The 22,226-nt window shown below is 43.7% G+C and overlaps 1 protein-coding gene across 1 annotated transcript in view; it reads right to left on the bottom strand.

Moving 5' to 3' along the window:
* LOC140717088 (tubulin alpha-1C chain-like) overlaps window positions 1-22,226 on the bottom strand; it is a 49,622-nt gene that overhangs the window by 7,799 nt on the left and 19,597 nt on the right. Inside the window, exon 3 of the mRNA XM_073030274.1 lies at window positions 9,344-9,492. Within this exon, the coding sequence (XP_072886375.1) occupies window positions 9,344-9,492 (149 nt within the window). The remainder of the gene's footprint in view (window positions 1-9,343; window positions 9,493-22,226) is intronic.

The raw sequence follows: 22,226 nt of genomic DNA, 5'->3' as shown, positions 1-22,226 counted from the left end.
TACCGATGTCAAACTTACTGGCCTATAATTTCCCAGATTAATTTTTGAGCTTTTTTTAAACAACGGAACTACATGAGCTATCCTCCAATCCTCTGGCACCTGACCCGTGAATATCGACATTTTAAATATTTCTGCCAGGACCCCTGCAATTTCCATATAACCATATAACAATCACAGCACGGAAACAGGCCATTCCGGCCCTCCTAGTCCGTGCCGAACTCTTAATCTCACCTAGTCCCACCTACCCGCACTCAGCCCATAACCCTCCACTCCTTTCCTGTCCATATACCTATTCAATTTTACCTTAAATGACACAACTGAACTGGCCTCTACTACTTCTACAGGAAGCTCATTCCACACAGCTATCACTCTCTGAGTAAAGAAATACCCCCTCGTGTTTCCCTTAAACTTTTGCCCCCTAACTCTCAAATCATGTCCTCTCGTTTGAATCTCCCCTACTCTCAATGGAAACAGCCTATTCACGTCAACTCTATCTATCCCTCTCAACATTTTAAATACCTCGATCAAATCCCCCCTCAACCTTCTACGCTCCAATGAATAGAGACCTAACTTGTTCAACCTTTCTCTGTAACTTAAGTGCTGAAACCCAGGTAACATCATAGTAAATCGTCTCTGCACTCTCTCTAATTTATTGATATCTTTCCTATAATTCGGTGACCAGAACTGTACACAATATTCCAAATTTGGCCTTACCAATGCCTTGTACAATTTTAACATTACATCCCAACTTCTGTACTCAATGCTCTGATTTATAAAGGCCAGCGTTCCAAAAGCCTTCTTTACCACCCTATCTACATGAGACTCCACCTTCAGGGAACTATGCACTGTTATTCCTAGATCTCTCTGTTCCACTGCATTCCTCAATGCCCTACCATTTACCCTGTATGTTCTATTTGGATTATTCCTGCCAAAATGTAGAACCTCACACTTCTCAGCATTAAACTCCATCTGCCAACGTTCAGCCCATTCTTCTAACCGGCATAAATCTCCCTGCAAGCTTTGAAAACCCACCTCATTATCCACAACACCTCCTACCTTAGTATCATCAGCATACTTACTAATCCAATTTACCACCCCATCATCCAGATCATTTATGTATATTACAAACAACATTGGGCCCAAAACAGATCCCTGAGGCACCCCGCTAGTCACCGGCCTCCATCCCGATAAACAATTATCCACCACTACTCTCTGGCATCTCCCATCTAGCCACTGTTGAATCCATTTTATTACTCCAGCATTTATACCTAACGACTGAACCTTCTTAACTTCAACACTTAATTTCAACACTAGTCTCCCTCAAGGTCCGAGGGAATACCCTGTCAGGTCCTGGGGATTTATCTACTCTGATTTGGCTCAAGACAGCAAGCACCTCCTCCTCTTTAATCTGTACAAGTTCCATGACCTCCCTACTTGTTTGCCTTGTTTCCATAAACTCCATTCCAGTTTCCTTAGTAAATACAGATGCAAAAAACCCATTCAATATCTCTCCCATTTCTTTTGGTTCCATACATAGTCGACCATTCTGATCTTCAAGAGGACCAATTTTATCCCTTACTATCCTTTTGCTCTTAACATACCTGTAGAAGCTCTTAGGATTATCCTTCACCCTGACTGCCAAAGCAACCTCATGTCTTCTTTTAGCCCTCCTGATTTCTTTCTTAAGTATTTTCTTACTCTTTTTATACTCCTCAAGCATCTTATTTCCTCCCTGTTGCCTATACATGTTATACATCTCTCTCTTCTTCTTTATCAGAGTTCCAATATCCCTCAAGAACGAAGGTTCCTTATCCTATTCATTTTGCCTTTAACCCTGACAGGAACATACAAACTCTGCACTCTCAAAATTTCTCCTTTGAAGGCCTCCCACTTACGAATCACATCCTTGCCAGAGAACAACCTGTCCCAATCCACACTTTTTAGATCCTTTCTCATTTCTTCAAATTTGGCCTTTTTCCAGTTTAGAACTTCAACCCGAGGACCAGAACTATCTTTATCCATGATCAAGTTGAAACTAATGACATTATGATCACCAGAACCAAAGTGTAACCCTACACACACTTCCGTCACCTGCCCTAACTTAAAGGACCATCCCATTTTAAGCTGGATATAGAGTGCTCCAAGACAAATAGTGTCATATATCTATGATAAGTTAAACGCCCAGAAATATATGCCCCCATCAGGAATGAAAGCCTGGGATAGGGACATATCTGAATTGGGACAAGTGTTAGACTGGAATGCGATTTGGGATAATGCTGCCGGTGCTTCAAGAATCCAAATCATCAGTATATACATTTGAAATTTTGTCATAGAGCATATATAACATCGAGAATTAGACATCAAATGGGACTGGTTCCTGACCCATATTGCTCATTTTGCCCCCACGGAACCGTTGGCTCTTTTATACATGTTATATGGGAATGTCCAGGGGTGTTTGGATTGTGGGGGAAGGTTATCAGTGTTCTTACAGAACTAATGGGGGTACAATTACCAATGGACCCCGCTGTACATCTTCTAAATGATGAATCCCACCTTTCCTTTAGGGAAAAAACATGCAAAGTCTGGCTGGCAAGCCTGACTGCAGCTAAGACGACTGTAGTCCAGTGTTGGAAACCTCCTAATGATATTTCAAGTACTCACTGGATTTGGAGCTTTTTGGACATTTCTTACCTGGAATTATCATCAGCAGGAGTAAATGATGCACGACCAAACACAATCTTAATGTGGACAAATTTGATATCTAACTTAAAAGATCTTCTGTTAATAGAGGAATGCTCTGTCTGTGTATGCATTACTATTCAGTTGGTTGGTGGAGGAGAAAGGGATGGGGGTAGAAAGGGGGGAGGGTTGGAGAAGGGGTGGGGATGAGGAAGAAGATGAGAGGTGGAGGGGGGCATGGTGATGAAGGTTGAGGGGTGGCTTGGTTAAACAGTCAAACTGTAATTGGCAACACACACAAAATGCTGGTGGAATGCAGCAGGCCGGGCAGCATCTATAGGAAGAAGTACAGTTGATGTTTCGTGCCGAGACCCTTCGTCAGGACTAACTGAAAGAAAAGATAGTAAGAGATTTGAAAGTAGGAGGGGGAGGGGGAAATCCGAAATGATAGGAGAAGATGGGGGGGGGGGGTGGTGGTGAAGCTAAGAGCTGGAAAGGTGATTGGCAAAAGGGATACAGAGCTGGAGAAGGGAAAGGATCATGGGAGGGGAGGCCTCAGGAGAAAGAAAAGGGGAGGGGAGCACCAGAGGGAGATGGAGAACAGGCAAGGAGTGATTGTGAGAGGGGCAGACAGAGAAAAAAAAAAAGGGAATAAATAAATAAATAAGGGATGGGGTGTAAAGGGGAGGAAGGACATTAACGGAAGTTAGAGAAATCAATGTTCATGCCATCAGGTTGGAGGCTACCCAGACGGAATATAAGGTGTTGTTCCTCCAATCTGAGTGTGGCTTCATCTTGACAGTAGAGGAGGCCATGGATAGACACATCAGAATGGGAATGGGACGTGGAATTAAAATGTGTGGCCACTGGGAGATCCTGCTTTTTCTGGTGGACCGAGCGTAGGTGTTCAGCGAAACGGTCTCCCAGTCTGCGTCGGGCCTCACCAATATATAAAAGGCCACACCGGGAGCACCGGACGCAGTATACCACACCAGCGACTCACAGGTGAAGTGTCGCCTCACCTGGAAGGACTATCTGGGGCCCTGAATGGTGGTGAGGGAGGAAGTGTAAGGGCAGGTGTAGTCGGGTAAAATGTAATCGGCAGCTGGTTGTATTGAATGTAATTTGTTGGTGTTGCAATAAAAACTTCTAAAAGAGCCCTTGCACTCAACCCGGCTACGCTGGTCTCTATGACGGAGTCCTCAGAACCCCACGACTGTGTAACGGTTGTCACCATGACCTGACTCCTTGATAACCCAGATTTAATAGTCATTACCGATGGCTCCTCTGGCAAGCCCAATGACCACACTGTACTGGCAGGCAATGATAGTGACTCCATTAGATACTTCAGAGGTGGGAACCCTTCCCCAAGGGACGTCTGCTCAGAGCTTTTTCCTCTAAAACAAGCTTGTGGTTTAGCCAAAGGATACACAGTAAACATTCATAGGTATGCCTTCGGGATGGTACATGATTTTGGGTCACTGGCAACATCAAGGGTTCATTACATCCATGGGAAAATCCACCCAGCACGCGTATCACAGTAAAAATCTGCTACAAGCAGTTGGGTGGCCCGAACAAATTGCTGTCATTATGTGTGAAGCTGACGCTAATGCCTCAGACCCCACAGCGAAAGGAGATGTTGCTGCTGACGTGGCTGCTAGGGAAGACACTGGTGCAGGAAAAGCTACGCAGGTGCACCGTATCCCAAACCTGTGAATTTTAATTTCCGCCCAAGACAGGACCCCGGTTAAAGGAGAATGGAGAATGGAAGGAAGAGCAATGTTTTAGCGACTCGAGGGGTGTGAAAACATCAAGATAATGGCCATGTGTGTCCCAGGAATCTCCTCTGTCCTTGTTCGACTAGTACCTGGGAAAGGACAAGTAGGAAAAGGGGGAGGGGGGATTATACATCAAATCCAAGAATGGCTTGCGCCAGGTTTAACAGTAATTATGGGGCAGTTTGTGTGAAGCTGTGAGATTTGCCAGAGTCACCTGCTAAATTTAACCGTTTGCCATCTGCGGAGACACCATTTGCCAAATTACAGATAGAGTTTGGGCACATGCCTGCAGTGGGGTAATAAATACTGATTAGTGATAGTGGACATGTTCTCCAAATGGGTGGAGGCATTTCCCACTAGAAAAGATGATATTCGAACTGTGGTTAAGACATTAATGAAAGAAATTATTCCCAGATTTGGGGTTCCATACCCATTTAACAGTGACAGAGGGACATACCTTACAGGTAAATTATCTAAGGAATGGGGTCAGGCATTAGGATTTACTTGGGAATATCACCTTCCATATCAACCCCAGTCCTCAGCAGTAGTAGAATGAATGGAGTATTAAAAGATACATTGGCAAAGGTCTGTCAGGAAAGTGGATTGAAGTGGCCAGACAACACAGACAATGCTGAAGAAACTCAGCAGGCCAGGCAGCCTCTAGGGAAAAGAGAACCAGTCAAGACCCTTTGGCAGGTTCTATCTTTTTGTAAGACATATTTATTGTTTTATATATACTTTTGTAATTTATAGTTTTTCAATTATGTATTGTAATGTACTGCTGCTGCAAAGCAACAAATTTAATGACAAATGCCAGTGATATTAAACCCGATTCTTCTGTGTACTTCCTAACATAGGAGGCTATTTAGCCCATGGAGTTTATGCCAGCTATCAAAGCAATTCTATCAATACCATTCCAGCATTCATCTCTCTGAAACCTATTCTCTCACATGCCTGTCAAATCCTTTAACTTGCTCACTCTCCTACACCCAGGATAATTTCAGTAGCCAATTAACATACTAACCAGCGTATCCATGGGAAGAGAGGAGAGAATGGAAGTACTCAGGGAAGTTCATGCTGCCACATGGAGAAAGGTACAAACTCCCATTTAAAACAGCACCACATGTCAGGATAGAACCGTTCACTATAGCATGTACCACCTGCTTCAATCACTGTGTTACCCGTCAGATTTCACTTCTATCCTTTCAAAACTTGCACACCATTTTAAACTCTTCCCAATAGTACTAGCAACCTCAACCTCCTCAAGGATATTGGTGATACATTGGTGTAAACCATCTAATTTGCACATGTCCCACCTACTATGGTAAAATCTACTAAATACTTACATGCCCAGAAAGCAAAAAACAAAGCTATACCTCCTAACTGTCTCTCCAGCCACACACCGTTCTGTTTATTTCCACACGGCACTGGAACAAATCCTAAAACCACCACCCATTTTGTAACTACTTTGCTGGCTCCATAAATTCTGCCTGTAAGACCCTATTACTTCGTCTACACATGCTGTTGGTGACAACGTGGATGACTTGTGACCGCTCACGCTCCCCTTTCAAGATACTTTATAGCCTTTTCACCAGCGTAATCCTGGCACAAGGGAGGTAACATCCCAATCCTGCAGTCATTCTGGATTTCTACAAATCCAGAAAGGCCTGTTTGAGTCACCCACTTAGTTACAAAATCCCTGATCATTATTGCTTTCTTGCTTCTCTCCACCCCTGCTTCCTGTTCAGTTGGGGCATTTGCAATGCAGGTTTCTGACTTGACTGCATTCCTGAAGAACCAATGCCCAGTGTCCAAAAACTGTAAATTCTTTTAGGGAGCAATGACTGCCACATCATCAGAGATATAGAGCAGTACAACACAGAAACCAGCCCGTCAGCCCATCTAGTCCATACTGAACCATTTAAACTGCCTACTTCAATTGACCTGGATCAAAGGCCTCCATACTCCTACCATACATGTACCTATCCAAACTTCTCTTAAAACATTGAAGTTGAGCTTGCATGCACCACTTGTGCTGGCAGGTCATTCCACACTCTCCCGATCTTCTGAGTGAAGAAGTATGCCCTCATAGAAACAGAAATCTGCAGCACATTACAGGCTCTTCGGCCCACAAAGTTGTTCCAACCATGTAACCTACTCTAGAAACTGCCTGGAATTTCCCTAGCATGCAGCTCTCTAATTTTCTAAGCTCCATGTGTCTATCTAAGAGGCTCTTAAAAGACCCTATTCACTGCCACTGGTAGTACGTTCCACGCACCCACCACTCCCTGTGTGAAAAACGTACCCCTGACATTCCAAGTACCTTAAAAGTATTCTCCCTCATGTTAGCCAATTCAGCCCTGGGAAAAAGCCTCTGGCTATCCACACGATCAATACTCCTCATCATCTTATCCTTCTATTTGGTCACCCTCCATCACTCCAAGGAGAATAGGCCAAGTTCACTCAACCTATTCTCATAAGGTACACCCTCCAATCCAAGCAACATCCTTGTAAATCTCCCCTGCACTCTCTCTCTATAGTATCCACATTCTTCCTGTAATGAGGTGACCAGAACTAAACACAACACTCCAAGTGGGGTCTGACTAAGCACTTATATAGCTGTAACATTACCTCACGGCTCTTGAACTCAGTCCCACAGTTGATGAAGGCCAACACACCATACACCTTCTTAACAACACTGTCAACCTGCGCAGCAGCTTTGAGGTCCTATCGACATGGATCCCAAGATCTCACATGTTCCCCTTAAACTTCTCACCTTTCACCCTTAAGCCATGACCTCTAGTTGTAGTCCCACCCAACCTCAGTGGGAAAAGTCCTACCTATACCCTCATAATTATGTACACCTCTATCAAATTTCCTCTCAACCTTTACATTCTAATGAATACAGTCCAATACTATTCAATATTTCCCTATAACTCAGGTCCTCCTGAACCAGCTACATCCTTATAAATTTTCTCTGCACTCTTTCAATCTTTCCTGTAGCTAGGTGACCAAAACTGTATACTTTAATCCAAATTAGGCCTCGTCAACGTCTTATACAAGCGTATCACATAGACAGCTGAGACACAACATCCATGGTCCACTCTGACCAATGGAGGACCTTGTTAAGGTTAAGCAAGGAGTTATAGCAATTAGTTAGTCGTTTATCGTCATCTTTGTGTTGAAGAGGTACACAACATCGTGTCATGAAAGTGCAAGTCATTTGGACTCTCTCTCCCCTGGAGATTTGCTGTGTGAATAAAGATCTCCCGATGTGGCTCAGTTTTAGTCAGTCAAGAGGCAGATGGCGTTGGATGAGAGGAGGTGAGGATGAGGGTGAAGATGAAGGCAGATGCTGGAGAGTGATATGAGGGGACACAAAGTCTGCCAGTATTGAAAGCTGATTAGTAATGAAGGTGATCAAGAGAACTGTTAGTAGGGAGATGAACAGAACCAGAAGGGAGAGCGACTGAAAATGACTAAGGGTTGGTGGGGGGGAATCAAAACTGAGGACCAGAGTTGGATCAGGGAGATGGCAACACAGGAAGTGAGGATTGCAAATGAGACTCATTGAAAGTTTAGACAGAGTGGATTTGGAGAGAAGGTTTCCAATAGTGGGGGAGTCTAGGACTAGAGGGCACAGCCTCAGAATAGGATGTCCGTTTAGAACAAAAATGAGGAGGAATTTCTTAAGCCAGAGGGTGGTGAATCTGCTTAAGTCATTGCCAGATGCCTGTGGAGACCATTGGGTGTATTTAAACTGGTAGTTGATTGGTTTTTGATTAGTAAGAGTGGCAAAGATTACTGGGAGAAGGCAGGAGAATGGGGTTGAAGATATTTATTTAATCAATTCATGTTGGGACTGTGTTTGACATCCAGAGTAAATATGGAAAGTTCTAGTAAGGACTGGCAATCACAGAGCAAGAGTGGTAAATGTATTTCAATCAGACGTTTGGAAAGACAGACAAAGGGGAAGGCCCTCAGAGACTATGTGTGGTGAACTACATATACCTGTCTGGACTGCTCCTGTGGCTCCTCCCACAGACCCCTGCTGACTGCTCCTGTGGCTCCTCCCACAAACCCCTGTATAAAGGCGATTGAGGCCTGATGCCCAGCCTCATTCCCCAGGATGTAGTGTTGTTCATTCTTCCAGTCAATAAAAGCCGATACCTCGCTTCTTACGTCTCAGAGTGAGTTATTGATGGTGCATCACTATGTTTTAGTGCTGGACAGGAAAAAAAAATCTCAAAACATGAGATTCCAGCGATGCTGGAAATTCTGAGCAACACACACAAAACGCTAGCTTGAGGTGATAGGCAGTGGAGAAGAGAACACGTGAGAGGATAACATTACCCCTTTCTCATTCTGATGTATCAGTCCAAGGCCTTCTCTCCTGCCACAGTGACACCACTCTCAGTTTGGAGAAGCAACATCTCAAATTACTGTCTGGAGAGCACCTAACCTGCTGTATGAAAATTTCTCTCCCTCCCCCTCATTCTCTTTCCATTCCCTGCTCTGGTTCCCCTCTCATCCCTTCTCTTCTCCTCCCCTGCCCATCACCTTCCTCTAGTTCCCCTCCTCCTTCCTTTTCTCCCATGGTCCACTCTCCTCTTCTCCCAGATTCCTTCTTCTCCAACCCTTTACCTCTTCCACCTATCAGCTCCTTCTCCCACCCACCTGGTTGTGACCTGTCAATCTTCCTCTCCCCCACCTTCTTATTCCTTATTCTGGCTTCTTCTCCCTTCTTTTTCAGTCCTGATGAAGCATCTTGGCCCAAACCATCAACGGTCTATTCCCCTTCGTAGACTTGCTGAGTTCCTCCAGCATTTTTGTATGTTGCTATCCACCACACACACTTTTCCAGGCCTTGACCATCTGGCACTCACCAGCTTCCGGACACGCTCCAGCACCGCATCGATGATCTCCTTCCCGATGGTATAGTGGCCTCGGGCATAGTTATTTGCAGCATCTTCCTTTCCAGTGATGAGCTGCTCCGGATGGAAAAGGTCCCGGTAAGGCCCGTGCCTGACCTCATCTAGACAGAAGTTCAAAGTTCAAATTTATTATCAAAGTATGTACAATCTTGAAATTCATCTTCTTTCAGACAGCCACAAAACAATGAAATTAAAGAATTCATGAAAAAAAAACACACAACAAAGACCACCACATATTCAGCGTGTAAAAGACAAATCATGCAAATAGTTAGAAAAAAAATCAAACGCATGAAACATGAACTGCAGTGAGCTCACAGCTGCGGAGTCAGATGAACGCTGAGGCAAGAAAAGCCCCTCCAGATCTGATGGCCACAGGGCAATGACTGCGCCCGAACCCGGCAGCTTGGGAATAAAGGAAGTCAATAAACATACAGCGCTCTAAAATAAATGAGCAGTAACACACTGGGAGCAGCGGCTTTGATCTGAATTCCACTGACACCTAATTTTACACAAGATCTGGGATGACAAACACTGAAATGGACTACCCTGACATTCATTTCCTTGCAGGAAAATAAAGAAATACAACAGAATTTATGAAAAAAAAACATATACCGGGGAGTCTTCAACCAGAGGGCACAGCCTCAGAATAGAAGTACATCCCTTTAGAATATTGATTGTTAACACCCAAACAACAAGGACAAGTTTTTCTTTTGTTTAAACAACCTTACTTTGAATGTCTCCCTTCAACACCTGAGGGCAGCCACAATTACGTCCCGTAATTCCTGTCACTCTACATGCACATAACATGCACGCATATTAAATACTGACATAGTCCAAATGAACAAAATTCAACCATCTCCCATCCTTTTTATGTATATAGTAAATCAGCACAGCTCACCTCTTCTCCCTGTTGCTGAGTCACAGAGGCAGACTCAGTCCCAGAGACCCCACCAGAGCCTGCTGTGACATCCCATCCAACAATATCCAAAATGATATACCTGTTGTTGAGTGGGATGGCCACAGGGGTGCTCTGCACTGGCTGCCCTTCCTAAGTGCCACCCAGTTTCCTGTGTCCTGTCTATCACCCCCACCCCACCAGCCTCATGAATGATCCGGAGTTCATCTAGTTCCAGCTCCAGGTTTGGTTAGATCGGCCTCCCCCTTGGACATGGTTGACCCTACCAGGAGCTAAACACCAGATGGATAAATTCTAGGTGGCATCGCTCTTGGGATGTCTCTCCACTATAACAAGCTGATGATCCTCAGAGATTACTGCCCGAGTGACAGAGTCAGCTTCAATGCAAGGGTGGGGACACTTGGGTTTGTGTCTCCAGTAGCTGGAACAGAAAAGGGTGGAGGTGTTTAAATTGCCAATAACTGGTTACTATCACCAGGGTAGAGATGAGAGCAATTATGAAATATGCCAGAGGGAAACATGGCATACTGCTCCATTTGTTTTGTGTTTGCTATTTCTCCCCACTTCCGCATCACTCACTCATCATCAGCAAAACCAAAGTGCTGATTATTGACTACAGGAGGAGGAAACTGGAGATCCATGAGCCAGAGGTGAGTGGGTTTACATTCTATATCAGACGATCTGTCCTGGGACAGGCACATAAGTGCCATCACAAAAAAGGCACAACAGTGTCTCTACATTACGTAGATTTGGCATGTCACCAAAAATATTGATAAACTTCTACAATGAAGAGAATTCTAACTGGTTACACCTCCAATGCCCGGGAAACGAACAATTTATAGAAAATGACAGATACAGCCCAGAATGGTTCTGGAGGACTGGAAAATTACAAATGTCACTCCACTCTTAAGATAGGAAGGAGGCAGAAGAAGGGAAATTTTAGGCCAGTTAGCCTGTCCTCAGTGGTTGAGAAGATGCATTATAGAAACATAGAAAACTTACAGCACAATACAGGCCCTTCGGCCCACAATGCTGTGCTGAACATTATTAAAGATGATGTTTTGAGATACTGGGAGGCACATGATAAAATAGGCTAAAGTCAGCAAGGGGAAATCTTGTTGGAATTCTTTGAGGAGATAACAATCAGGATAGACAAAGGTGGATATTGCTTACTTGGATTTTCAGGACAGAATAGAATCAATGAAAGACCACACCCAACTGGAAGGAAAAACAACCAATGTGCAAAAGACAACAAACTGTGCAAATACAATAAGAGAAAGAAATAATAATAACAATAATAAATATGCAATAAATGTCAAGAACATGAAATGAGTCCTTGAAAGGGAGTCCTTAGGTTGAGGGAGCAATTCAGTGATGGAGCGAGTGAAGTTGAGTGTAATATCCCCTCTGGTTCAAGAGCCTGATGGGTGAGGGGTAATAACTATTCCTAAACCTGTTGGTGTGGGATGTAAGGCTCCTGTATCTTCTTCCTGATGGCAGCCGTGAGAAGAGAACATGGCTTGGATCATGGAGGTCCTTGATGATGATTTCCTGCAACAGTGCTTCCTGTAGATGTGCTCATTGGTAGGGAGGGCTTTACCCGTGATGGAAGGGGTTGTATCACTACTTTTTGTAAGCTTTTCTAATAAAGGGCATTGGTGTTTCCATACCAGGCCATGATGCAACCAGCCAATATGCTCTCCACCACACATCTATGCAAGTTTGTCAACAGTGTAGACAGTTGTTTGCTTGTCGGCATGGATGCAGTGGGCTGAATGGCCTGTTTCTGTGCTAGGTGAAGCAATGATTCTAGGAGCCATTACCTTGAGGGGAAATGGGAATTTTTTCTAGTTTAAATATTTCACCTTTCGCCCTTAGCCCATGACCTCTAGTTCTTTTGATCTTATTGATATCTTTCCACATTGATATCTGAAAAGAAGTACAATGCATTCCGGTTAATTGGGATAGAAGGACCAGTACACTTCAGCCAAATTAAGTGACTGCCCCAATTAGCTGGCTTCATGGAAATACTGAGTAACAAACTATGTACTTAAATGAAATACAGAACAAATTGGAACACTACATTACTACAGCTGTACTATAAAACTGTGCATTAGTTCCTGATACTTATTGATGGAATTAATCCCCGTTGTGTTCTTTTTGACTGTAAATGAACAAAATCAGCACAGACACCTAATGCAGACCACATTCATACAAAGCTGCCGATGATTGTAAACTCCAAATCTTCATTTACATTGTAAGATTCAATATGATTGTCAACACCTTTTGTTTGAATTGAATTGACTTTATTTCTTACATCCTTTGCATACATGAGGAATAAAAGTCTTTACGTTATGTCTCTGTCTAAATGTGCAATGTGCAATCATAGTAATTTATAATAAATAGAACAGTCAATGTAATATAGAGTACACTCATGTCAGTGTGAGTTCATCAGTCTGATGTCCTGGTGGAAGAAGCTGTCCCGGAGCCTGTTGGTCCTGGCTTTTATGCTGTAGTACCGCTTCTCAGACGGTAGCAGCTGGAATAGATTGTGGTTGGGATGACTTGGTTCCTCAATGACCCTATGGGCCCTTTTTACACACTTGTCCTTGTAAATGTCCTGAATCATGGGAAGTTCACAACTACAGATGTGCTGAGCTGTCCTGTGATTAAGGGAGGTACAGTTCCCATACCAGGCAGTGATGCAGTCAGTCAGGATGCTCTCAATTATACCCCTTATAGAAAGTTCTTGGGATTTCGGGGCCCATACCGAACTTCCTCAACCTTCTGATGTGAAAGAGGTGCTGTTGTGCCTTTTTCACCACACAACTGGTGTGTACAGACCACGTGAAGTCCTCAGTGATGTGGATACCGAGGAACTTGAAGCTATTTACCCTCTCAACCCCAGATCCATTGATATCAATAGGGGTTAGCCTGTCTCCATTCCTCCGGAAATCCACAACCAGTTTTTGCAACATTGAGGGAGACACCACTGTGTCAGAGAGATGACTTCTACCTCGTTATTGTTTGAGATAAGGCCAATCAATGTAGTGTCTTTCCACTCATTGGAAACTTCTATGTACCTCAGCCTCAGATGACCAGGTTGTAGGTTGTAGTGGTGGCTTTCCTTGGACGCTCAGAGTTAGCGACATCAAACCCAGTGTAAAAGCGATTCCTGGGAGAGAGGCTGCAATGTTGGCAGCACAACGTTTGGCTTTGAAGTCTGTAATGGTTTGCAGCCCTCGCCACAAATCATGTGTGCTATTCATTGTGATCTTGACTCAATCTTCCCCCTATATTGTTGTTTTGCAGCCCTGATAGCTTTGCGCAGATCATAGCTGCTTTTGTTGAGCTCTAGTTGATCTCCAGCGATGTAAGCATGATGTCACACTGTAAGTGCTGTAACAAGTTCTTCATAGCTTCTATAAGACCATAAGACACATGAGCAGAATTAGGCCATTTGGCCCATCGAGTCTGCTCTGCCATTTCAACATGGCTGACCCAATTTTCCTCTCAGCCCCAGTCTCCTGCCTTCTCCCAATATCCCTCCATGCCCTGACCAATCAAGAATCTATCAACCTCTGCTTTGAATATCCATAAAGACTTGGCCTCCACGGCTGTCTCTCGCAAAGAATTCCACAGATTCTCCACTGTCTGCCTAAAGAAATTCCTCCTCATCTCCATTCTAAAAGAACACCCTTCAATTCTGAGGCTGTGTCCTCTGGTCTGAGACTCCCGCCATAGGAAACATCTTCTCCACATTCACTCTATCAAGGCCTTTCACCATTCGAAAGGTTCCAATGAGGTCACCCCTCATTCTTCTGAGTTATAGTGGATACAGGCCCAGAGCCATCAAATGCTCTTCATATGACAAGTCATTAATCCTAGGATCATTTTCGTGAATCTCCTTCTCCAGTTTCAGCATATACTTTCTAAGATAAGGAGCTCAAACTTGCTCATAATACTCCAAGTGAGGCCTCACAAGTACTTTATATCATTGCTTTTATATTCTAATCCTCTTGAAAGTAATGCTAACATTGCATTTGCCTTCCGCATCAGACTCAACCTGCAAGTTAACATTTTGGGAATCCTGCATGAGGACTCCTAAGTTCCTTTGCACCTCAGTTTTTTTGTATTTTCTCTCCCATTAGTGAAAGAACTCTTTCATTTCTTTTACCAAAGTGCATGACTACACACTTCCTGACGCTGTATTCCATCTGCCATTTCTTTGCCCATTCTAACCCAAGTCCTTCTGCAGCCTCCCTACTTCCTCAAAACTACCTGTCCCTCTACCTATCTTCATATTGTCTGTGGATTTTGCAACAAAGCCATCAATTCCATCACCCAAATCATTTAATCCCAGTTTCAGCTCAGTCAGTGCCAGTCTAGTTGATTTTTCTCAACCATTCACATCCGAAAAGTGCTGGCCCTCCCTTTTTCAATAATATAAAGCTCCAGCTGTTGTGTTTGGCCTCTTACTTTCAGTTTGCCTTTGGGAGACACTTTTTCCGCCTGTGTAAGTCTTTAGCAATCATTGAGTTCTTCTCTAATAGTATTTAAAAAAAACAGTCCGTTGTAGTCAGCCTCTGGAATTACAGACAAAGCTGACCTGTATCCAGTTCCATTTTCAGTTTTACACTGGTCTCATCTTTTGTGATCTATATTGTATTGCCAGTGTGACATCAAAAGGCAATGGTAGCATTAAAACAAGAGGCTGACACAGCTGCTTAGTGCTAATGGGAAAGTGTTTGAGAAGGGCATCAGTAAATTCAAAGGCATGAAGGCCAGACTTGAACTAGATGAAGCAGCAACACCAAGATTCCACAAAGTGCATCCAGTTCCTTACTCACTATGTCCTAAAGCGAATGCTTAACTGCAGAGCTTGGAGGTGTCTGGAATTCTCTCCAAGGTTGAGTGGAGCAATTGGGCAATGCCCATTGTCCCAGTAATTGAGAAAGGGAAGGCTGGCGCCATTGGCATATGTGGGGATTTCATGGTGAGCACCAACCCAGTGCTGTGGACTGTGCAGTATCCCCGCCACAATTAGAAGACATTTTTGCATCTTTGGCAGGCAAGGAGAGTTTTTCCAAAGGTTAATGTCACAAGCCTATCTGCAAATGGAGATTGAGGACTCAAGCTGGGAGTTCCTCACAATCAACACTCAAAAGGTCTGTTCCAGTATAATCATCTCATTAGCTCCAGCTATTTGACAAAGTGGAATGGAGCAAGTGCTCCAAGATATCCAAGGAACACAATGTTACCTTGATGACATCATCGTGACTGGCAAGAATGATAAATAAAGAGCTCCTGCAGAACCTTGGCAACGTGCTTACAAGGCTGTGTGAGTATGGTCTGCATGCAAAGAGAGAGAAATCTGAGTTCTCAAGAATGACACTGTGGACATGTCATTAACAAGCATGGCTTATTAAGTCACAAGAGGAGATTGAAGCAGTGCCACAGGCACCCAAACTAGAAAATGTGTCACAATTCAGGTCATACTTGGGCCATGTAAACTACTACCACCGGTTTCTTCCAAACATTGTTACAGTGCCTCATCCATTGTGCACACTGTTACAGTCAGGAGCAAAGTGAGAGTGGTCAGAAAGATGTGAAAAAGCATTCAAGGAAACAAGGATTAATAACATCCGATGAACTGCTCACCCGTTATGAACCATCCCTACCCATCAGACTGGTGTGTGATGTGTCCCCTTATAGCATTGGAGTTGTTTTGTCACACATTATGAAAGATGGATCTAAACGTCCGATTGCGTTTGCTTCAAGATCACTGACAAGTGCAGAACGTAGCTATGCTCATATTGACCAAGAGGCTCTCAGTCTGGTATAGGGAATAAAGAAGTTCCACCATTATTTCTATGGACAAAAGATTACGCTAGTTACAGATCACTAGCCCCTTGTGTACTTTTTTGATCCCAAAAAGGGAATTCCAGTGATGATTGCTACCCAGTTACGTTGGGCACTGTCCCTAGGAGCCCACTCTTGTGACAGAGTTCAAGGAAACCAAACAACACAGCAACACTGACAGCTTGTCATGTCTTCCACTACTGGCAACTGAAGAAGAAAAGTCTCCATACTGTAACCCAGCAGAGGTATTCCACACAACATTGGTGGACCAGTTGCCGGTAACAAATCCTAAAATATAAAGAGAAACAAGGAATGACCCAACATTGTCAAAAGTCTATGAAATCCCCATGCAAGGATGGTTAGTTCATGATAACCCGATGTTTCCAGGGTTCTCAGCGAGACAAGACCAACTGTCGGTATGTCAAAGAACACTGGTGTGTGGATCTTGTGTTGTGGTTTCCTCTAAATTAGGCACCGGAGTATTAGAAAATCTGCATGAAGAACACCTGGGTACAGTGAAGATGAAGAGTCTCACCCGGAGTCTCACTACGTGTGGTGGCTAGGAACAGATAACAGAAAACTCGGCCTAAAACTGTTCACTCACAGGTAACTTTATGCCCATGGGAATGGCTGTCGTCACCATGGCAAAAAGTACATATTGACTTTGTTGGGCAATTCATGGACTCCATGTTTCTGATTGCTGTGAATGCTCATTTGAAGTGGCTGGGGGTTATAGCAATGAAGTCAACCACCTCAGCAAAGGCCATCTCCTCTCTAAGGACTATCTTAGCCAGAAATGGCTTACAAGAACAAATTGTGAGTGACAATGGACCACGATTCATTTCAGAATTCCGACTGTTTGTGAAGAAAAATGGCATCAAACATTTCAAGTCAGCTCCTTGCCACCCAGCAACAAATGGGTTAGCTGAAAGGTTTATCCACTAAGCCCATGAACAAGTAGGTCAAGGGGGTTTCTCTATGGCACAAGGAGGTCAACTTCCTTTTTGTGTATTGGAACTCCGTTCATGCAACAACAGATCAAACACCTGCAATGCTGTTCATGAGCAGGAATCTGAGATCTGAATCAGGTTTATTATCACCAGCATGTGACGTGAAATTTGTTAACTTAGCAGCAACAGTTTAATGCAATACATAATATGGAAGAATAAATAACAAAATAAAATAATAATAAGAATTGAGTATATGTATATTGAATAGATTAAAAATTGTGCAAAAAACCAGAAATAATATATATTTAAAAAGTGAGGTAGTGTTCATGGGTTCACTGTCCATTTAGGAATCGGATGACAGAGGGGAAGAAGCTGTTCTTGAATCGCTGAGTGTGTGCCTTCAGGCTTCAGTACCTCCAACTTGATGGTAACAGTGAGAAAAAGGCATGTCCTGGGTGCTGGAGGTCCTTAATAATGGATGCTGCCTTTCTGAGACACCGCTCAAAGATGTCCTGGGTACTTTGTAGGCTAGTACCCAAGATGCAGCTGACTAAATTTACAACCCTCTGCAGCTTCCTTCAGTCCTGTGCAGTAGCACACCTCCCCACCCCCCCATACCAGACAGTGATGCAACCTCTCATAGAGACCTCCAGAGGGAAGTACAGAATAAACAGTTCAGCCAGTTGCAAAATAAAGCAGCAAGGAACATCGAGATTGGACAGAAAGTCCTAGCGTGTGATTATCGAGAAGACAAGTGGACACCTGCTAGGATAGCTACAATTACTGGACCACTGACGTACACAGTGGATGTTGGAAATCAGATACAGAAGTCATGTGGACCAGATGTGGACCATGTAGGGACCAATGACGTGGGTAGGAAGAGTGAGGAGGTCCTGAAAGGTGAGTTTAGGGAGCTAGGTGCCAAGTTAAAGGACAGGACCTCCAGGATAGCAATCTCAGGATTGCTACCAGTGCCACGTGCAGGTGGGTTTAGAAATAGTAAGATAGTGCAGATCAACATGTGACTGAAGACATGGTGCAGGACGGAGGGCTTCAGATTTATAGATAATTGGACAGTTTACCAGGGAAGGTGGGACCTGTTCCGGTGGGACGGTTTACATCTGAACTGGAGGGGGACAAATATTCTCGCAGGTAGTTTGCTAGAGAGGCTCCAGTGGATTCAAACTAGATATGAGGGGGGAGGGGAACCAGAGCGTAGGAACAGATGTATGGGAGAAGGAAGAAAAAGAAGACAGTAAAGTTCTTTGTACTGTTAGAGATAAACAGAGAGGAAGAGGTGGAGAATCTCTTATATGCATTTATTTTAATGCTAGGAACATTGTAAGAAAGGTGGATGAGCTTAGAGCATGGATTGATACCTGGAAATATGATGTTGTAGTGTATTAGTGAAACATGGTTGCAGGAGGGGTGTGATTTGCAACTAAATATTCCTGGATTTCGTTGCTCAAATGTGTGATAGAATTGGAGGGACAAGAGGGGAAGGTGTTGCGTTGCTTGTCAGAAAAAAATATTACAGCGGTGCTCTGGCAGGATAGATTAGAGGGCTCGTCTAGGGAGCCTATTTGGGTGGAATTGAGGAATGAGAAAGGTATAGTAACACTTACAGGGGTATATTATAGACCACCTAATGGGGAGTGAGAATTGGAGGAGCAAATTTGCAAGGAGATAGCAGATATTTGTAGTAAGCACAGGGCTATGATTGTGGGAGATTTTAATTTTCCACACATAGACTGGGAAGTCTATACTGTAAAAGGGATGGATGGTTTGGAGTTTGTAAAATGTGTGCAGGATAGTTTTTTGCAGCAATACATAGAGGTACTGACTAGAGAAGGGGCAGTGCTGGATCTTCTGTTAGGGAATGAAATAGGTCAGGTGACAGAGGTATGTGTTGGTGAACACTTCGGGTCCAGTGATCACAATGCCATTAGTTTCAATATAATTATGGAGAAGGATAGGACTGGACCCAGGGTTGAGATTTTTGATTGGTGAAAGGCTAACTTTGAGGAGATGCAAAAGGATTTAGAAGGAGTGGATTGGGACAATTTGTTTTATGGGAAGGATGTAATAGAGAAATGGAGGTCATTTAAAGGTGAAATTTTGAGGGTACAGAATCTTTATGTTCCTGTTAGGTTGAAAGGAAAGGTTAAAAGTTTGAGAGAGCCATGGCTTTCAAGGGATATTGGAACTTGGTTAGGAAAAAGAGAGAGATCTACAATAAATATAGGCAGCATGGAGTAAATGAGATGCTCGAGGAATATAAAGAATGTAAGAAGAATCTTAAGAAAGAAATTAGAAAAGCTAAAAGAAGATCCAAGGTTGCTTTGGTAAGTAAGGTGAAAGTAAATCCAAAGTGCTTCTACAGTTATATTAATAGCAAAAGGATAGTGAGGGATAAATTTGGTCCCTTAGAGAATCAGAGTGGACAGCTATGTGTGGAGCCGAAAGAGATGGGGCAGATTTTGAACAATTTATTTTCATCGGTATTCACTAAGGAGAAGGGTATTGAATTGTGTAAAGTAAGGGAAACAAGTATGGAAGTTATGGAAACTATGTCGATTAAAGAGGAAGAAGTACTGGCGCTTTTAAAGATATAAAAGTGGATGTTTCCAGATCCTGACAGGATATTCCCTAGGACCTTGAGGGAAGTTGGTGTAGAAATAGCAGGGGATCTGACAGAAATATTTCAAATGTCATTGGAAACAGGGATGGTGCTGGAGGATTGGCGTATTGTTTAAAAAGGGTTCTAAGAGTAAACCTAGCAATTATAGGCCTGTCAGTTTGACGTCAGTGGTGGGTAAATTAATGGAAAGTATTCTTAGAGATGGTATATATAATTATATGGATAGACAGGGTCTGATTAGGAACAGTCAGCATGGATTTGTGCGTGGAAGGTCATGTTTGACAAATCTTATTGAATGTTTTGAAGAGGTTATGAGGAAGGTTGACAAGGGTAAAGCAGTGGATGTTGTCTATATGGACTTCAGTAAGGCCTTTGACAAGGTTCCGCACGGAAGGTCAGTTAGGAAGGTTTAATCATTAGGTATTAATATTGAAGTAGTAAAATGGATTCAACAGTGGCTGGATGGGAGATGCCAGAGAGTAGTGGTGGATAACTGTTTGTCAGGTTGGAGCCTGGTGACTAGTGGTGTGCCTCAGGGATCTGTACTGGGTTCAATGTTGTCTGTCATATACATTAATGATCTGGATGATGGGGTGGTAAATTGGATTAGTAAGTATGCACATGATACTAAGGTAGGTGGCATTGTGGATAATGAAGTAGGTTTTCAAAACTTGCAGAGAGATTTAGGCCAGTTAGAAGAGTGGGCTGAACAATGGCAGATGGAGTTTAATGCTGATAAGTGTGAGGTGCTACATTTTGGTAGGAATAATCAAAATAGGACATACATGGTAAATGGTAGGGCACTGAGGAATGCAGTAGAACAGAGTGATCTAGGAATAATGGTGCATAGTTCCCTGAAAGTAGAATCTCATGTGGATAGGGTGGTGAAGAAAACTTTTGGTATGCTGGCCTTTATAAATCAGAGCATTGAGTATAGGAGTTGGGATGTAATGTTAAAATTGTACAAGGCATTCGTAAGGCCAGATTTGGAGTATTGTGTACAGTTCTGGTCACCAAATTATAGGAAAGATGTCAACAAAATAGAGAGAGTACACTGAAGATTTACTAGAATGTTACCTGGGTTTCAGCACCTAAGTTATAGGGAAAGGTTGAACAAGTTAGGTCTTTATTATTTGGAGCGTAGAAGGTTGAGGGGGGACTTGATAGAGGTATTTAAAATTATGAGGGGGATAGATAGAGTTGACATGGATAGGCTTTTTCCATTGAGAGTAGGGGAGATTCAAACAAGAGAACATGAGTTGAGAGTTAGGGGGCAAAAGTTTAAGGGTTAAATGAGGGGGAATTTCTTTACTCAGAGAGTGGTAGCTGTGTGGAACGAGATTCCAGTGGAAGTGGTAGAGGCAGGTTCGGTATTGTAATTTAAAGTAAAATTGGATAAGTCTATGGACAGGAAAGGAATAGAGGGTTATGGGCTGAGTGCGGGTCAGTGGGACAAGGTGAGAGTAAGTGTTCGGCATGGACTAGAAGGGCCAAGATGGCCTGTTTCCGTGATGTAAATGTTATATGGTTATACTGAATGCTCAACCTAAGAACACACAATACAGACACATTACAGTCACCAGACTTACTTCTCAGAGATGATGTCACTGACAGCAACATGACACTGGAAACCGAGAATGGTTTCTTAGACAAGACACCTAACAGACCTGATTGTGGTAAACTATGTATACTTGTCTGGACACGCCCCTCTGCTGACTGCTCCTGTGGCTCCTCCCAGAGACACCTGTATAAAGGCGATTGGGGCACTGCTCCCCACCTCAGTCTTCGAGATGTCGTGCTCCCTTTTGCTGTTAATAAAAACCTATCGTTCACTTCCAGTCTCCTAGAGTTATTGATGGTGCATCAATTTTATTAACAGCAATTTTAAAACATGGAGATCATTTTACAGATTGACAGATTGGATCTCGACCCTCAATCCCAGGAAGTCGGCAACGCTTTCGAACTCTGGCTAGCATGCTTCGAATCGTACCTGGAGGAGATTCAAGTGACCGAGCCTGCCACGATGCACAGAGTTCTCCTCTCCAGGGTCAGTCCACGGGTCTACTCCATGATCAGGGACCAACCGAGCTACCAGGGCACGATGGACGCCCTCAAAAGACAATACCTGCGGCCAGTGAACACCGTCTACGCAAAACATCGCTTAGCGACACAGCAGCAGCGGCTGGAGAGTCGAGTGCTGAGCTTGTCCGGGCCCTACAGACACTCGTGTGGGCCTGCGACTGCAGGGGACTGACGGCGGAACAGCATGCAGAGCTCCTGGTATGAGACGCCTTTGTCACAGGGATCAGGTCAGTGTACGTGCGCCAGCGGCTGCTGGAACACGCCGATCTTACCTTACATTCGGCGATCGAGCTGTCCGACACGCTGGAGGCCGCTCTGCACAACGCTGACGCTGTCCAGCCGCGTGATCTCCCGCCGGCCTCATGGACACCGCAGACCCTGCAA

Source organism: Hemitrygon akajei, chromosome 27 (assembly GCF_048418815.1).
Source record: "Hemitrygon akajei chromosome 27, sHemAka1.3, whole genome shotgun sequence".
Classification (NCBI taxonomy): Eukaryota; Metazoa; Chordata; class Chondrichthyes; order Myliobatiformes; family Dasyatidae; genus Hemitrygon; species Hemitrygon akajei.
The sequence above is the reverse complement of the archived record's forward strand: the minus strand, read 5'-3'. Positions and strand labels throughout refer to the sequence as shown.